At 48.1% G+C, this 16,194-nt stretch overlaps 1 protein-coding gene across 1 annotated transcript; it reads right to left on the bottom strand.

Annotated features, from left to right (window-relative positions):
- Positions 1-5,027: 5,027 nt before the first annotated feature.
- Positions 5,028-14,509, bottom strand: NIPAL3 (NIPA like domain containing 3). The gene is made up of 12 exons (XM_066335048.1): positions 14,430-14,509; positions 13,194-13,556; positions 11,552-11,620; positions 11,293-11,464; positions 11,119-11,178; positions 10,414-10,559; positions 9,690-9,786; positions 8,550-8,685; positions 7,876-7,964; positions 7,159-7,222; positions 6,153-6,247; positions 5,028-5,705 (listed from the first exon to the last, which is right to left on the bottom strand). The coding sequence occupies exons 2-12, from the start codon at positions 13,290-13,292 to the stop codon at positions 5,506-5,508; spliced, it is 1,227 nt and encodes a 408-aa protein (XP_066191145.1). The 5' UTR covers positions 13,293-13,556; positions 14,430-14,509; the 3' UTR covers positions 5,028-5,505.
- Positions 14,510-16,194: the final 1,685 nt, after the last annotated feature.

Below are 16,194 nucleotides of genomic sequence, written 5' to 3' on the forward strand. Positions count from 1 at the left end.
TGGGAGGTGTCCCTGCCGTGGCGGGGACAGGAAAGAGCCATAAATTGGGACACAACACTAAAAAAAAGGTAGTAAATATATGATGTTTCATTGGCAATGATCTCATCTGAATATTTGCCTAATGAGGCAAATGCCATGGCAAGGGTGGCACTGGATGGGATTTAAGGTCCCTTCCAACCCAAACCTGTCTGGGATTTTTTGGTTCTTCCCCTGGCATTAATCGTTGCCATCAGCCTCGGACTGATGCCAGCTGGGCACAGTGACAGCACAGTGACAGTTTGTGTCCTCCTCGGAGTAAATCACAGCTTAATGCAGCCATGAGATGGTGTCAGACAGCCATCATCTGAGCTGGGTGAGACAGCAGTGCCTCTGCACATTTACCGCTAAAGCAAGCACAAACCAACATCCTTTCTTTGGTTTTTCACAAAAAAAAAACCCCAAAAACCTCCCACAAAACTACTGAATTTCACCAACACAATTATTGAGTTCAACAGCTTCGTCCTCACTTGGAAAGCTGCAAGACAGAAGACAGCGTGGGCTTGTGATATGAGTAGTGAGATTTCTGTGGCTGAAATATTTTCTTTGAAATTTCAGAAACACAGAGAGAGTGATGCTGAATGGGGCTTCTCTACCAGGTGATTTGTCCACCGTTCCCTCTTAAGAAAACAATCCAGCAGATCTCACTTTAGGAAGGTAAGATCAGTCTCACCTGTCCAGCTAAAGGCATTCTGCAATTTAGATACAGTGCAAATTCAGGTGGTAGCAGGTTACTCTCCACCCTCTCAGCCCTCCCTTGCTGCAATCTCCTGCTTTATCGATTCAATACCACATTTTCTTCCCTGGCCAACAATAGATTCTGCTTTAAAACCACAAACTCCAACATTTGTGTCCATTTCAGTGGCATTTAAAAGAGCCTGTCTCTTGCAATAACACCTCGTTTGTAGCACTCCTGTAACACTCCTGACATCAATGGCACATCTTTGTATCAGCGTTTCAAACACTTGTAATATAACCCACTAACCCTTGAATGGGGGATGTTAACAAAGCACTACCACATTGATCAGAAATTCTGGGGCTCAGGGAATCCAGGGATTCAATGAAGCACAGCTCTAACACCGAGGCTGCCCTTGGGTTGTTTGTCTTTCCTCTCTTTGTGGTTTGGGGACCCCAAGAGATACATTTAATTAAAAGTATCCTGAGGGTTTTCCTCTGCTGCTCCCCATGGACTGTAAACCCATCTGGTGAGTGTTAATTAGGTTGGCAAGCAGTCAATTAAGCTAAATTGCCACTTTTCTGTCTCTCTTCCTGCAGTCCTGTGTCCCAGACCCTGTGGTTGAGGGATGACACCTCCCAGAGCAGAGTATTCCCAGCCTTATCACAGGGTTCAGATGTCTCAGAAAAAGCTCAATTTCAGTAGAAAACGTCACTAGTCAGGCCACCAAAAATACAATGATTTTGGGTTTGTGTCCCCCCCTTCTTTGGATCACAGTTTCAAGCTCTTCAAAATATTAAATGCTAAATATTTTTTCCAAAGCCCCGTAAAATGAAGTTCTAAAAGTAAATTGCACAATTCCTACAGCTCACCCCAAATATGTGGAGTCTCCTGTGAAACTGGGAGCATTAGTAATGCTGTAACAATCTGCATTTCACTTACAAGCACCTTGTTAAAAAACAGACAGACAACTCTTTCAATACACATTTTAGTCCCCTAAATCCTGTCTTTACTTCTCCCAAGACATTTCTGGTCAATTAAAGCTCTACCAGGAGCATGGAGCAAGCAGGAATTCCATAGGTTTTACCACAACCTTTTATTCAAAGTTTCATTTTACCACAATCTTTTAGTCAAAGTTTGGTTTCATTTGTCTCACCTGAAAGACAAACAGAATTAAACAGACATGCAACATTGCCTGTGAAAAATGAAGCAGTTGTCCTTTATAGTGCAAGAGTGTAAAGCTTGATTTATTTACACATTTTAAGGTGAACAGGAGAACGTTGCAGGCAGATCATTTTATACATTCAGCTGTGCTCCACAGAGTTTAATTACACATCAAATACACACTGAGGGTGTTTTAAGTGCTCTGGTGCATCGAGAAGCCACACAGGGTGGAGGCAAGAGATGTCCCTTTACACTGGGCAACAAAAGCCAAGGCATGAACCCAAGGAGCTGCTCCTTCACCAAAGGGCTGGAAGAGCTCCTGGTGCTGAGGAATTTGGAATCTGGGGGTGCTGTGCCCTGTGCAGGGTCCTGCAGTGTGGACATTCACAGAGCAGAGTGTGCTCTACAACACTTTAATAATTTTTCACCCTGGAATGTGGCACAGGGCCCCTCTCCTTTAAACCCTCCTGTCCTGCTCAGCTAAAAATGTTTGCTGCAATCCCAGGCATGGCCATTGTCAGCTCAGATTAACAAATATTCTGTGAAAAGCTCAGGGTGAGGGTGCAAAACCCTTCCTGTTTCAGCTTCTCTGGGCCAGAAGGGAGGTGAGGAGTTTAATTCACTCCTGAAAGAGCACACAAGTCCTTCAGTCAAATTTAAACAAGATACTTGGCTTCTCTGGGCCCTGCTCATGCCTTTTCTTAGGCTGAAGAGCAGAAAATAACTTTTTTTTTTTGGAAGACTGGGAGAAAAAAAAATCAAGAAAGAGGGAAGTGCATAAAATAAAAACCAAACAAAACCAACCCCATGTTAAGATTCCAGTGATGAACAGCAGCAGCAAACAGGAGAGAGGTGCAGTCCCTCAGTCCCACCCCTACATCAGTCTGAGGAACACCTCAGGCTCCACTGCTGAGGCACAATAATGGAAAACATTGTGATTTATGTGCTGTGGAAACAGATACCACCTCCAGTGGAGGCCTTTGGCAGGAAGCTTCCAGAAGCAAACAAAGGGAGATTTCCTTGTGGCTGCAGGTAAAGGGAACTGTCATTATTAAGTAGAATTATTTGAGCACACAGAGACTTTGTAAATAAAACATGGTTATGTAAAGCTTTGGAGCAAGACTTGTCTTTAGAATGTTTGAAAAGAAAGGGCCAAAGCCACACAATAACACAAAAGCTCAGCTTGTGGCTGTTTCACTCAGAGAAGGGCTGACACCTGAGGGCTCTGTGCAGGGAGGAAGGTCAGCAATTGAGCTCAGGAGAATTGGGGAGTTTACAGCAAAACCACCCCTGAGCCAGGCCAGAGAACAGCCTGCAAGGGAGGCACAGCACCCCAGAGCAGCTCTGTCCCCTCTGGTGTCCATCTCTCAGATGTCAGGGCCTGTGCTGAGGAGGAAAACCCAAACCAGGCATTCCTGGCTGCCAGGAATGCTCCAGCCTTGGCTTTAAACCCTGCTGACAACTGGGACCACTGCTCTGTCACACACAGGACCATCCTGATCCCAAACATTTAGGCCCTTCTGATGGATTATCTTATGCCACCCAATGACCCACGGAGAATATTGCCATGGAACAAGTGTGTGCTGCAGCACAGCTTGTTTTAGACTCTGTTCTGTGGCTGCAGAACCAAGAGGTCAGAACAGGTTGATTAAATGGGAAGAGATAAGGAAAGGCAGCATTCCTGTGCCCTTCCCATTCAGCCTCCCTGCACTGCTTCATTCTGCATTGTTAATGAACAAAAGCTGCCCATAAATCCACCAACAATCGATGACCACATCCAAAGGCAGTCAATCGGTGTCACTGCACCCCAGCAAGATGAATGCTCTGGCAGCAGGAGCCCATTAACATCCTTATCTTGCTCAATCACAAATAAAGTATTGAGGGTGAAAGGAAAGTTGTTATTTCTTGAGGTTCTCGAAGTTCCAGTGCAGGGGATGCCACTGATAAGATCTGAATTGTGCCCAGCAGCTGAAGAAACCTGGGTACAGCCCCAGGGCAACTCCCCTGTGCAGGGGGAAGGTTGTTTTTCTAAGCTGCACAAAAATGCCAAAGCAATCCAAAGCATGCCCAGATTGAATCAGGCTGCAGAGATGGCAAAGCAAACAAAGGCCAAGGAACAGCTCTGTTGTCATTTACAACAAGAACCTGGAATAATCATGTACAGGTCAGGGGAGCTGTTGGGAATTTCTGGCAATGGGAACAGAAACTGGCCACGAGTCAATTTAACAAATATAAAATAAATAAATGCAGAAAGACGTGGTTCCAAATCTAAAATAATCCCAAACTCCCTGGTATTGGGGTAATCACTTAAAATACATAGAACATGAGCACTACTCCTGTCAAATAAAGTTCCAGGCTCCTGGAGATTCCACTGTGCAGGCAGCCCAAGCTACACTGAGTGGGCTTAAAATTCAGTTTTCCAGCAAAAAACTCTAATTTTAGAGCAGCCAGTGCTATCAGAGTGCCTGGATAACCCGTGAATGTTGAACTTTGTCCTCCTCACTTGACACTTCCCCATTTTCCCCCGTGTCCATTCTCCCTCAGTATCAGCTCCTGGCCATCTCCTGGAAGCTGGAAAAATAAATATCAAAGTACACAAAGCTCCATTATCCTCACAGGCCTCAGTGAGTGCTGGGCTGTGCAGCTTCTCTCCTTAGGTCATCCACAACAGTAGGCAAGTGTTGTTTCTCCTTTTCTGAAAGGAAACAAAAAGGGGGAGGACCCACCTTACATCAGCTAAACTGAGCTTTTGAACTAAGGAACTTCAACACCTTTAAGAAGTTGGGACCACTAAAGTTGGAAATCCTGCCTCAGTCAGAGAGAAAATAAATAAACATGATAAAGAATTCAGATTTTGTCCAAAATTCCCCACCAGATTCAGTCACATCATTCTCATTTCTCCTTGTCCTCATCCTTTGCAGTGCTCCTTCTGCACGATTTAATCCATCTTGAAGCTCCTGCTATGAAATCAGAAAACTGGCAAATAATCTTTGTTCTAAGCCATATAATCCAGGGGTGCTCTAAAAACACCTCCCATCCTCAGTGCTTGTGTCCAACACCAGAACAGAAGTGCCCAGAATTGATGGTTAGAAGGGATAAAGTGTTCACTCTCACCAGTTCTGCTGCTCTAAAGACACAGCAAGTTCCAGTGTTGGTGCTTCAAAACAATTCCATTTATTGCTGTGTCAGGGGAGCCCCATGGTCACACCAGGATTTGGAGCCTTCCTGGAAATCTGTCAGTCCCTGTAAATGAAAGATTAAATCCTGTCCTCCTCTCTGTGAGCAGCTCCTGAAGACTTGTCTGGAGATAAAACCACTCCCAGCAGGGCTGAAAACTGCACAGTCACTTCTCTTCCACAGCATCAGTTCCACAGTGCTGCACTCACCATTCCATCATTCCACACTCCCAGCCAGCAGAATTCCATGCAGAACTGGGATCTGCTTCCTGCCAAGTGCTTTCAACTTCCCAGCTAGAAAGAGTTCTTTATTTTAATAATCAGCCTGGAAAGTTCAGCTCGAGACGAGCTCGAAACTCTTCTCAAGGTCAGTTTTATTCTTTGCTTCTATTTGAACAGGTAAATAAATAAAAGTCAGACTCCTGAGGACTCTGGTCAGCCCTGGAAGGTCACTCACTCCTTCTTGGTGTGCTCCAGCACCCTGTAGGGAGGGACAGAGACTCCTTTGGGCCCGTGCTGCTCCTGCACGATGGGCAGTGTGGCTGGGGTGTAGATCTCTGGCATGCTGTCGTTGTTCTCCAGGGCGCCGTAGGAGAAGGAGGCTTTGAGGTCAGGCTGCACTGCAATCCCCTTGTCGTGCATGTTCTGCATGCCTGCAAGAGCAGAGGCACACATCAGGGACAAGAGTGCATTTGTCCTGCTCTCTGTTCAGCCAGGAAATGAGGAGTCCCTGAGGCTCATTCAGCCCCTCGGGTGTTAAATCAAAGACAGGATGGGTTTGTGCTCAGCACTGGAGCAGCTGATGGAGAAGTAAGCTCCAACTGAGGGAGGGTTGGCTCTCAGTTATCCATCAAGTGCTGCAGATCTTACATACAGCTCACCAGAGAGCTTAGCTGTGCTCCCCAAAGGAAATTTCTGCTCCTCTCCATCCCCAAAATCAGTTCTTCCTGCTGGACCAAGCCCAATCCCAACCCCATGCTCAAACCAGTTTGTATTCCCAAACAACAGCCTGATCCACCCAGTCCCAGGCAGAGCCAAAGGCTGAGCCCTCCCTGTGCAGCCCAGGCCTTGAGCAGAGTGAGGAAGGTGATCTTGGTTACCTGGCATGGCATCCATTGAGATGTAGGGCTCGAAGGGGACAGGCTTCTTCCTATTCCTGGTGATCAGGAAGACTCCCAGGAATGCTACAAGGCACCTGAGGGAGGAGAAAGGATCACTGAGAGCCCTGGCAAGGGAGAGCACAGAGAAATCCACATTGCTCCATGCAGAGTTCACACCTGCAGTTCAAGCACTGACAGGTCAGAATTCCAGAGCACTGAGCCCCCTTGGGCAGCACCCCCAGCAACCTGCACAACTTCACCTTTTCTCTGTCAAACACAGGGAAAAGTTTCCTTGTTAATTAATTCATTAACCTTGACTAACTGCAGGGGAAAGGAAGCATGGCAACATTTGCTTTTGCTTTGATGGAATTGCAGGATTTAGCAGCCTGACCTTTCCAAGGCTCCCTGTTAAACACACCAACCACCATGGATCTGGATTGTTCCAGAGCAAGGTGCAGTTCAGAACAAAGATCTCCCAATTGTTTGGGGTTTTTCTTTTCCTGCATTTATCTAAAAGCCATTTGAGAACGTCCCCTGATTATGGAGAGGTAATTACACCAAAACACTGAGTTACACAGGAAACGTTTTACTGATCAGGTCTGCATTGTGCCTTCTCCATGCTCCAGAAGTCAGACACAGTTCAGGGAAGGTGCAAAATCTGAAATAAGGTTCCCAGAGAAGGTTTCTTTGGGTTATTTTACAGTTCTTCCAGATTCATGAGCAGGCAGCTTGAAAACCAAGCCATATGCTCAGCACCCAAGCTGATCCTCAGGATTTAGTGATTAATTGTTGTGTAATTGTGCATTACCAAGGGTTACATGATTTTTTCCAAACTGAACTCTAAGGGCCACTCTCTGCTCTGACAGGGAAAATGCTTTCAGCCTGCTCTCTTCTCCAAGACAGTTTGTCCCTCCAACAGAGAGGTCTTTTTAAAACAGATTTGTATTTTTAAAATTTGAGTCCCGTGAAGCAACAGTTTTCTGTCAAGGAAACCTGGAGCACTTACCCCAGTGCAAACATACAAATGTGGAGAACATCTTCACCCATGAAATCCAGGTAAAAAGTTGCTCCTTGAAAAGGAAATAATTCATTACATCTTCCCAATTCTGCCCTCAGTCAGAACTCACATCAGCCAGGATTCCTATTTTTATAGCCAGCACCTTTGTTTATTTAATGGTCTTAAAATAGGTGTCCTGATTTCTATTTTAACACAAATTATTGACAAATCTTTCTGAGTTTCACTACCAAAATAGTTCTGCTGGTGTCACTGACATGCAAGTGAACCTGTGCAGCATAAACAAGAGGGACTATTTTGGAATGATGAAACAAATTGGATTTAACTACAAAAAGATGCAAACTCTTGACCCCAAACAACAACAAACAGCTCCACCCTCTAGGAGAAGTGTCCTTGGTGTCCTGAGTGGCAGCAGGACACACATTCGGCCTCCTACTCTTTACATTTTTAACATAAAGAAAAAAAAAAAGTTACAAGGAAACATTTTACCTGCACATCTAAGAACACACATTGAATGAGAAACAGTCTCAAACATAAATTCCCCTGCACTTTAAACAAAATGACAGCACTGAACAGAAAATTTTAACACGGTCTAAAGTGCAGATGAGAGATGACAAAAACCAGAAGTCATCATATTTCTGAGTATTCTTCAGGAGGATTATTTTCCAAAATCTTTCAGCCTTTTTTTAGCCAGGTTTGTGCAGTTACCTGCTGAGATTGCTGCTGTGGTGGACAGGATGTAGCCAATGCTGGAGATCTGAGCTGAGTCATAGAGCTGGGAGGCCTGAGCTAAAAACCTGCAACACAATCACAGGCAACAGGGGCTGATTGGGAAGGCTCCTTTTTTTGGAAACACCTTTCAAAAGTGATGCATAAATTTCAGGAAATTCATTATTTTTCTCGCTGGTCAGCAGCAGCAGCAAGCCTTGGAATGAATCAAAAGGACAGAGGAGGGAGGATTGTGGCTGCACTGAAATTACTGCCCCAACCTCAGGGCCAGAGTGTCCCTCATATTTTGAGAAGCCTTTTATCCCTGCTGCTACCAGCTTTTTATGTTCTTGTAAGTACAAAGGGAAAAAAAACCCTAAAAATAGACACATTATCAACAACACTGATCCTGCACTTTGAGTTTAGCCAGTGCCCAGATACTGCACTTGATTGGCCACCATTTCAGTCCTAAAACTGTTTGGCAAATACTTGAATGGTGGCATTAAAACCACCTGGCAGTGTCCCTTGGTGGAAAAGCAGAGACCAGCCAGGCTCCTGGGACAGATCACAGGAAAGAATGGCTAATTCTCTGAAACTTTAGGAGGTGTTTTTGGCAAACAAACAGCTCCTGAGCCACAGCCCACAGAGCTGCAGACAAAGAGAGGAGTCCTTACGTGGCCTGGTAGATGGCTGTGGCAATCATGCACACCAACATGATGTAGAAGATGGGGGAGTCCAGCTGCAGGGTCCCCTGGATGGACACCAGCATCATCCCAGCCACTGCCTTCACTGTCACCACGGTCATGGATCCTGGGGGGACACCACACTCAGCTGCAAACAATCCAAACAGCCCCAAAAACCTGCCCCTCCTGCTGCCAGGCCAAACAAGGGATGCAAACTGCCTGTTGGCCACCAGCTCTGTGTTTTATTCCCCACAAACCCACCACAGCAAGCTCCAATCGATCACTGAACCCTTCCCTATCAATGTCTCCAGAACTGGCAGCACTGACTGGTTTTGTCAGTGCTGTGCAATTACATGATGGGAGGATACAACCTTCCATTTGGTTTGGTTAATAAAGACAAGGAAGTCTCCAAAACAAGAAGCAGGAAGAGCTTTTTTTTCCTTGGAAGTTGGGCCATTCAGAATTTAGGGCAGTTGCTCTGTAATTGATGGAGCCTCTGAGGCACCACCAAAATCCAGCCCTAAACAGCTCAAAAAAACAAAAAGAAAAGACACTGCAGGAACTGAAGGTGCATAAACAGCAAAAATTGAAGGCTGTGACGTAGATTTCAGCATGGCAGGCTTGCTATTACTCATCCTTTTAAAAATTTAATTGATTACAGTTTTAATATTAAAAAAATATTAAATGTGTAAACCCAAAGTCACTTCAGGATCCCACTGAGGGACATCAGAATCATCAGGGACTCAGTTTCCCAGGGACAAGCTGGGCAGAGGATTCCTCATTTCTTTAACCCCACAGCCAATCTTAACAGAGCTAAGACAATTCTTGTGGGTCAAATCCTCTCTTTCACCCACTGGCTCCCAAACCCTCCCTATGCACTGAATGCCATCCTTTGTGCACCCAGACTAAAATTAAGAACACTAATAAATAACCTGCACTTTCTGTGCTGGGCAGATTATTTGTCTGATGGGGAATAAGCCTTAATTGTTCAAAGGTTGTTTGCAAAGATCCTAAACATCAGCTTCAGGAACATTCCTGGAGGAAATTAGTGCGTTTCGTGGCATTAATTAAATCATTATAATCCCCTGCATGCCTCAATTTACTGTTTAAAGGCCTTACATGTCAACTTACCCAGCAAAGCCACCAGCAGCAGAATAATGACAATGTAGTTTGCATTTCTCTCCTTGTAAAAATACAGGAGCAGACAGAAAACAATGATCTCCACAAGCTACAGAAGAGAGAAATGAGAATATTAGAGATGCAGAGCTCATGGGGTTGGCAGTAAATGAGATTCTGAGCCAATCAAACATTAGAATAGGGCAAATCAAAGGGAAATGGGGATCCCACACAATTATAGACCAAATTCAGCATCATCTTAGATCCCAGTTAGAGGAGATATTCTGCAGCTTCTTGCAGAACAGGAACCACGAGGCACTTTTGGTGTTGGATTTATGGTAAAGCAGCTGATCAAATGGTCCTGACTGAATATTCACAGGAGAGATCCCAGTCTGCTTCCTGCAGTGAGCTTCCACAAGTGATCCCTGGGGCAATGGCCAAGATTCCCTTAATTAAAACACAAATTTCACGGGATTTTCAAGAAGAGATTCATGGGCCCAGAGAAAGGCAGTGTGGGAAAAGCCCAGATTCAAGCACCAGTAAATTTTCAGTCAAAGACATTTAATCCTACAGAATCCAGAGAGACAAAAGGAGCTGTGCATGTGCCTGACACCTGGAAAAGCTGTCCCAGGTTCATGAGTGAACACAAGGAACACTGGCAGCAACCAGAAGGAAAAAACAATACTGGAAATGAAACTCCCCCCAGGAGAAAACCAGCCCACCCTCCACAGCCCCTCACCATGTAGAGCAGGAATGGCCAGCTCACTAAATGCCTGGTGATGTTTTCTGCTGTCATCTTCTCGTGGCTGTTGGGTCCAAATGTCACCAGCAGGTAAGTGCCAACAACTGCCAGGCCACAGCCTACGAAGGACAGCACGTAGCGCCCTTGGGCAGCCACAGGGACAGAGAGCACAGGGTTAACGAGGGAGTGGGATGCATGGAGTTCATTAATTAACCCCACAGGACCATCAGTGACATCGTGGGGGGGTCTCCTGGGTGCCCTTCCTGCCCCAGCTCTAAGATATTGCAGCCACCAAGGGCAGTGGGGTGTGAGACAAAGTTGGTACCAGGTGGCATCTGCTAAATAAATAAAGCTACAAAATCTGGGTCTGAGCCTGCCTGGCACTGCCCACAGCCCTCTTCCCACTTGTGCAGACACCTCCATCTTTATGGAATTCAGCCCATCCCCTTGTGCCTGTGCTGTTGTAGGATCAGGGCTGCAGCTTCAGCCTGCTTCTAAATTCTGTGAGGTTCAGGGGATTTGGCACAAGCCAGGGGAAAAAACATCCATTTGTAATAAACAGGATGAGATGACACATTTCATTCAAGAGGTGCTAATGAGACCTTGGCATCCCTGTAATTATAATTCCTGAGGGGCTGTGCTCTGAGTGATGAATTGTAAACACTGAGGAGAAATGAAAAAGAAAGAAACTGTGGAACTTACTCAAAAATTCCTTGGGCTTCCATTTTTCTTTAATAAATATAATTCCTATGATTGCACTAGCTATTAAAAAAAAAAAAAAAAAAAAAAAAAAAAAAAAAAAAAAGGAAGAGAGAAACAGTGAATTGTGGAGTCAGGAATCTCCCACTGAACACACTCAGGCTGGTTCCTCCTTACCCACAACAGAGACTGCACTGAGGGGCACAATCAGTGAGAGAGGAGCAAAGGCGTAGGAGGAGAACACTCCCAGTTCTCCCAGCACCAGCAGCAACAACCCACTCCACCAGGTCTTGGTTCTGAAGTAGGCCCGGGGGTCCTTGGAGCCTGCCAGCCTGATGTGGCTGTATTTCTAGGCAAGAAAACAGAAATCAAGCAGCTTTGGCATGTTTGATTGCTTATTTCAGTGCAGGAAGAGTGTTGGCCTCAGGGCACTCACCTGGAGGTTGAGGGCAATGCTGCTGACAAGATGCCCAAAAATAGCCAGAAGTGCCCCAATCAAGTTCTCCTGCAAAAACAAAACCCCACAATTATTAAACTGAGCCAAGGAGCTCAGAGGGGATTGCAGGAGAACAGACTTTTCACACCATTCCTGAGTCATGGGATAGGGTTGGAAGGGACCTGTAAAGGTCATCTGGTCCAACACCCACCTGTCAATAAAACTTCTTTATCTTCCTCCCTAACTACTGCTCTGGGGCTGTGGCTGTGCTCCAGACCTCTGAACTCAGGGCACAGATAACACTCAACAGCCACTTTCTCCAAGAGACTTCAATTAGTTCAGCTTCTCAGAGAGGAGGAAGATAAGGCTAGAAAATCCCCACACCATCACTCATTCTTCCCTTTGCAAAACTCATTTATGAGGATTTTATTGCCCTGGAATTCGACAGAGAATGGATCAGGAACCTCTGCTTCCCAACTGTTTTGCTTTTCCCCACTTGTGACAGAGCTGCTGGTTCAGTCATTAATTCAGCCCATGTGATGAGGCAGCCCAATTATCACAGATCTTAATCTGCTTTTTGTATAAACCAGTTATTCCCAAAGTCACAGGAGACTGCTGACAGCTCCCAGCCAGTTCCCAACCTCTTCTGCACTGGCATTTGCAGCTCAGCAACAATTCTCACGCTCTAAAGATGGAATTTGAAATAAAGAAAGGATGTAAAGCAGGCTGAATCACAAAGGAGATGCAGAGGAGGACTGAAGAGAAGAGCCTGAGGCCACCAAAGATTTGTGTGCTCCCAAAACTGCCTAAATCTTATTAAATGTCATTAGCACTGTTCCTTCAGCCCAGTCCCTACTTGGATTGCTTTGGGATAACCCAGCTCACATTCAGATGTGAATATGAATAAATGGACTAATCTTGATTTTCTCATGCACAGAAGAACTTCCAGACTCCAAATTCTTAGCAGCAGAACAAAAACCTCTTTATCAGAATGCACAAAAAGTAAGATTCACTCAAAACCACCTGAGAGACATTCCCAGGACAGAGAGAGAAGGTGGCAGGAGGATGTCACTGTGTCACCACACTGCAGAGTTCTCTGGGCTGTGACAGCCTCAGGTCAACCTCCACAAGGGCCCAGGACTGTGGTCTCAAAGGGGAAAAAAAAGCCCTTTTTGATGAGATTTTCTGAGCACCTTCAGAATCAGGGATTCAGAGGGAATTTATCTGTTCCCAGCCAGAGAACAAGGAGGAATGACAGCCTCATGTCCCACCCAGCTGCAGCCTCTGCTGTGGCCTCACCCCCCTGAAATTCAAACACCTGAACACACGGAGCAAACCAGAACCTCTGCTCTGTTACTGCTGCGTGGCTGAGGCTGAAAAGGCACCTGTCAGAACCACTGCACACAAACACCTCCACACCCTGCCGCTGCCACAGCTCCCTCCAGCCTCTCTGCTCTGCAGACACCGAGCTGCTCCCTCCCTGTCACCGTGCACAGGACGTGACAGCCCAGGAATGGCTGAACACAGACAGAGAGGTCGCCTTCCACAGAAAATAACCCCAAAGCAGCAGCATTATCGGCTCATTCCAACACTCAGGGGCCTTCTGGGGATGGAAACCTCCTCACTGGGGAGGGAAGCTGACCTTGTAGGAGAAGGAGTCTGTGTGTGGCTGCACAGAAACTGCTGCTGTGGCCAACGGGAGCTGCTGAAGCTGCAGACTGGGGCTGTTTCCTCCTTCCATTGTGGGGGTGGGTTTTTTTTGGCTTTTCAGCCTCCCTGATGCTGGAATTTCTCTTTAGAGAAGAGACTTGGATGCTGCTGGAACCAACTTCTGGTATCGCTCTGTGCCATCCATCCTGTTCCCTTGGGTGGCTTCAGGGAAGAACAAACAAGTTCTGATGTGTCCCTTCCCCTGCCCTCAGGGTGGGCACCACAGGCACCAAGGATGAGCCACTCTTTCCAGCCAGTCAGTGAAGCAGCACAGTTATGTTCCTTCAAGATGAATCTAAGGGAAAAAAGAGAAATAAAACCAAAGAATTAGATCGAATAATCAGTGGTCCAAAACCTGCAGTGAAGGCTAGGCCACAGAACCGCCCCTGGAATCAAACTCACAGCTGCACATAAAGCAGGAAAAGCAGATTTTAAATGTCTTCTTAGAAAGCCTTGAGCAGAAACTCACAGAGACTTTGCTTTACAAGATCTTGTGAACTGGCTGGGCCCCAGGGGTGACACATTCAGCTGGCATTTAACAACATCACAAAGGCTCTCAAGTCCTCCAAGCTCTGCTTTTCATTTCCCTGCTCCCTGAAGCTGCAGTCTGCTCGGGACCAGCGCTCCGTGAGTCAGCCCGTCCCCACGTGTGGGCATGACAGCGCTGCTCTCTGCAGCAGAGGTCAGCCCAGGGGAATCCCTGCCAGCCTGCCTTCCTCGGAGCCAAACTCCTCCGAGGTGTCTGGAGAGCACCACACGAGCTGCCGGAGAGCTCAGGGAGCGGCAGCATCAGCGCTGCCCTGCCTGAAGGGGATCGGGGCAGGCGGAGACCCCCAGAGCATCCCCAGCCCGAGCCCCGGCGCTGCCCCGGGCACTCCCTGCGGCAGCCGAGCCCGGCAGCCTCCCCTGGGCACCCTCGACTGCCGGGCAGCCCCAGCGTGGGGACACAACTGCCGTGAAGGGGCAAACCCACCCATTTGTAAGGGGACGGAGCGGCAAATCGTCATCATCATCCCATGGTCAGCGAGTCCTGCCCGGGTAGCGCAGCGCGCCCGGACACCCCCGGGCCGGGACACGGGGTGTTCACAGCAAACCCTCCGGTGCACCGGCCCCGCACTGACCCCGCACCTGTCCCTCCCCTGCGCCTCGGAGGCGCCCCGCCACTCACCGGCCCCGCCGCTGACCCCAGCCCGGCCCCGGCCTCCGACTCCGGGTCCCGGTCCGGCGCCGCGGCCGCTTCCTGCCTGGCGCATCCGATTGGCCTCCAGCGCCGTCAATCAAAGGCCGGCCCCAAGGTAGGGGCGAGGATTGGCTGTCCCGCGGAGGTGGGATCGGGACCAGCCTATGGGCGCGGGGCTCTGAGGGGCCGGGCGGAAGAAGCCGCATTCCGCCGCTCGGTTGGGGCGGGATGAGGCGGGGCCCGCGGGCCGCGCCCGGAGCTCCGTGGCGCTCCCTGGCCCAGAGCGGCAGGGACAGCCGCTGCCCCACGCCTTCGCCCGGAGAGAACCGGACGGCTTTGCCCCGGTGGGACCTGTTCCTCCCGCCGTCCCCGTATGCGCGGTTCCCGGTTGCGGAGCCGTCTTAAGGCGCTCAGCCCAGCCACCTTAATCCAGCAGGTGGCGCTGAGAGCTCGTCTGTGATTGGACACCTGCCGCAGTTCTCAAAGTAACAGGCGCGCTGATTGGAGGAGAGCTGAGGCGGCGGTTGTCGCGGCAACCGTGTGTCCGCATTCCCGGAGCCGCCGGGAGCCGGGGATGCACCGGCAGGAACGGGCAGGTACCGGCAGGAACGGGCGGATACAGACCTTACAGACCGCACATCTCACCTGGGCGGGGCCGGGGGGTCTCCCCGGGGCTCCCCTCGGACCCGCCGTTCCCAGCGCGCCCCGCGCCGCCTCACCTGGGCGGGGCTGCGGCCTGAGGCGACTTCCGGTGGCGCCCTCCGAGGTCTCACCTGAGGCCTCACCTGAGGCTTCACCTGCGGGCGCCACCTCAGCCCTCGTCCCTCACCTGGGCTCCTCTCGCCGCGAGCCATCGCCCCGAGTTCTCTCAAAGGAGAAAGCAAAATCCATGGGTGACCTGGGCCAGCTCTGGAGCCTCGGCCCTGCTCCAGGTTCAGAGCTGGGACCGAGCTTAGAAACAAAACCACGGCTCTGCCCTGAGTGACACTGGACGGATCCCTGCCTTTCCAGCTCAGGGATGCCGTGGAACACCAGGTACCTCAAGGAAAACAGCACCACTCGGTGTCCCGAAAATAAAGAGCACATGGAACACTGAGTGCAGAGCTCAAGGGTGAAAACCTCAACCATGCCAAGGGTTGTCACTTAAAGCACAGACAGGGTTTGTTACTGGAGCAAATCAAGGGATATCCGGAACTATTTATAGCCACAGTGGGTTAGAGATGTTCCAGGTCCAAAATTCCTCCTCTTGGGGACAAACCAGCACAAGGGAATAAGAAATGCCAACAAAGAAAACATTCACCAACAGCAGTGCTTCCAGGGGCCTTTTTAAATAAAACAGGGAAATGAAATGCAGGAGTGACTGATTTTCTGAAGGGAATACTGCCTTAATGTTGGATTTGCCTTTACCTTACACATCCCAATTCAAATGAAAGCTGCTGTTGTGTTCACATTTTTCCTGCATCTCCATATTCAGTGTTGCTATCTTTGGCTGTTCTTCTTAGGTTTCAAGATTTCCTTATAAACACCACAGGAAAGGGATCTCAGACTGGAGGGGAAAAAAGAGATTTAAATCTCAGTCAAAAGGATTTCAGTATAACCAAGTGAGTAACAAAAATGTTTGAAGTTTATGAGGGTTTTTGGGGTGGTTTTTTGAGGTTTTTTTTGCCACTGTTAATGATGTTATTCTGCTACAAGAATAGCGACCAAGTTTAGATCAAGGTCATTAAATTAACTTTGTAATCACAACTGGTAA

This window comes from Sylvia atricapilla, chromosome 24, assembly GCF_009819655.1.
Source record: "Sylvia atricapilla isolate bSylAtr1 chromosome 24, bSylAtr1.pri, whole genome shotgun sequence".
NCBI lineage: Eukaryota > Metazoa > Chordata > Aves > Passeriformes > Sylviidae > Sylvia > Sylvia atricapilla.

Bases quoted from the DNA above. Each gene is read 5' to 3' on its own strand.
- NIPAL3 (XM_066335048.1), bottom strand. From the start codon at position 13,292: ATGGAAGGAGGAAACAGCCCCAGTCTGCAGCTTCAGCAGCTCCCGTTG. The intron at 7,223-7,875 runs GTAACTGCACAA...TTCCTTTTCAAG, and splicing joins CACAGCAGCAATCTCAGCAG to GAGCAACTTTTTACCTGGAT. The intron at 6,248-7,158 runs GTAAGTGCTCCA...CTCCTCCCTCAG, and splicing joins ATTTGTATGTTTGCACTGGG to GTGCCTTGTAGCATTCCTGG.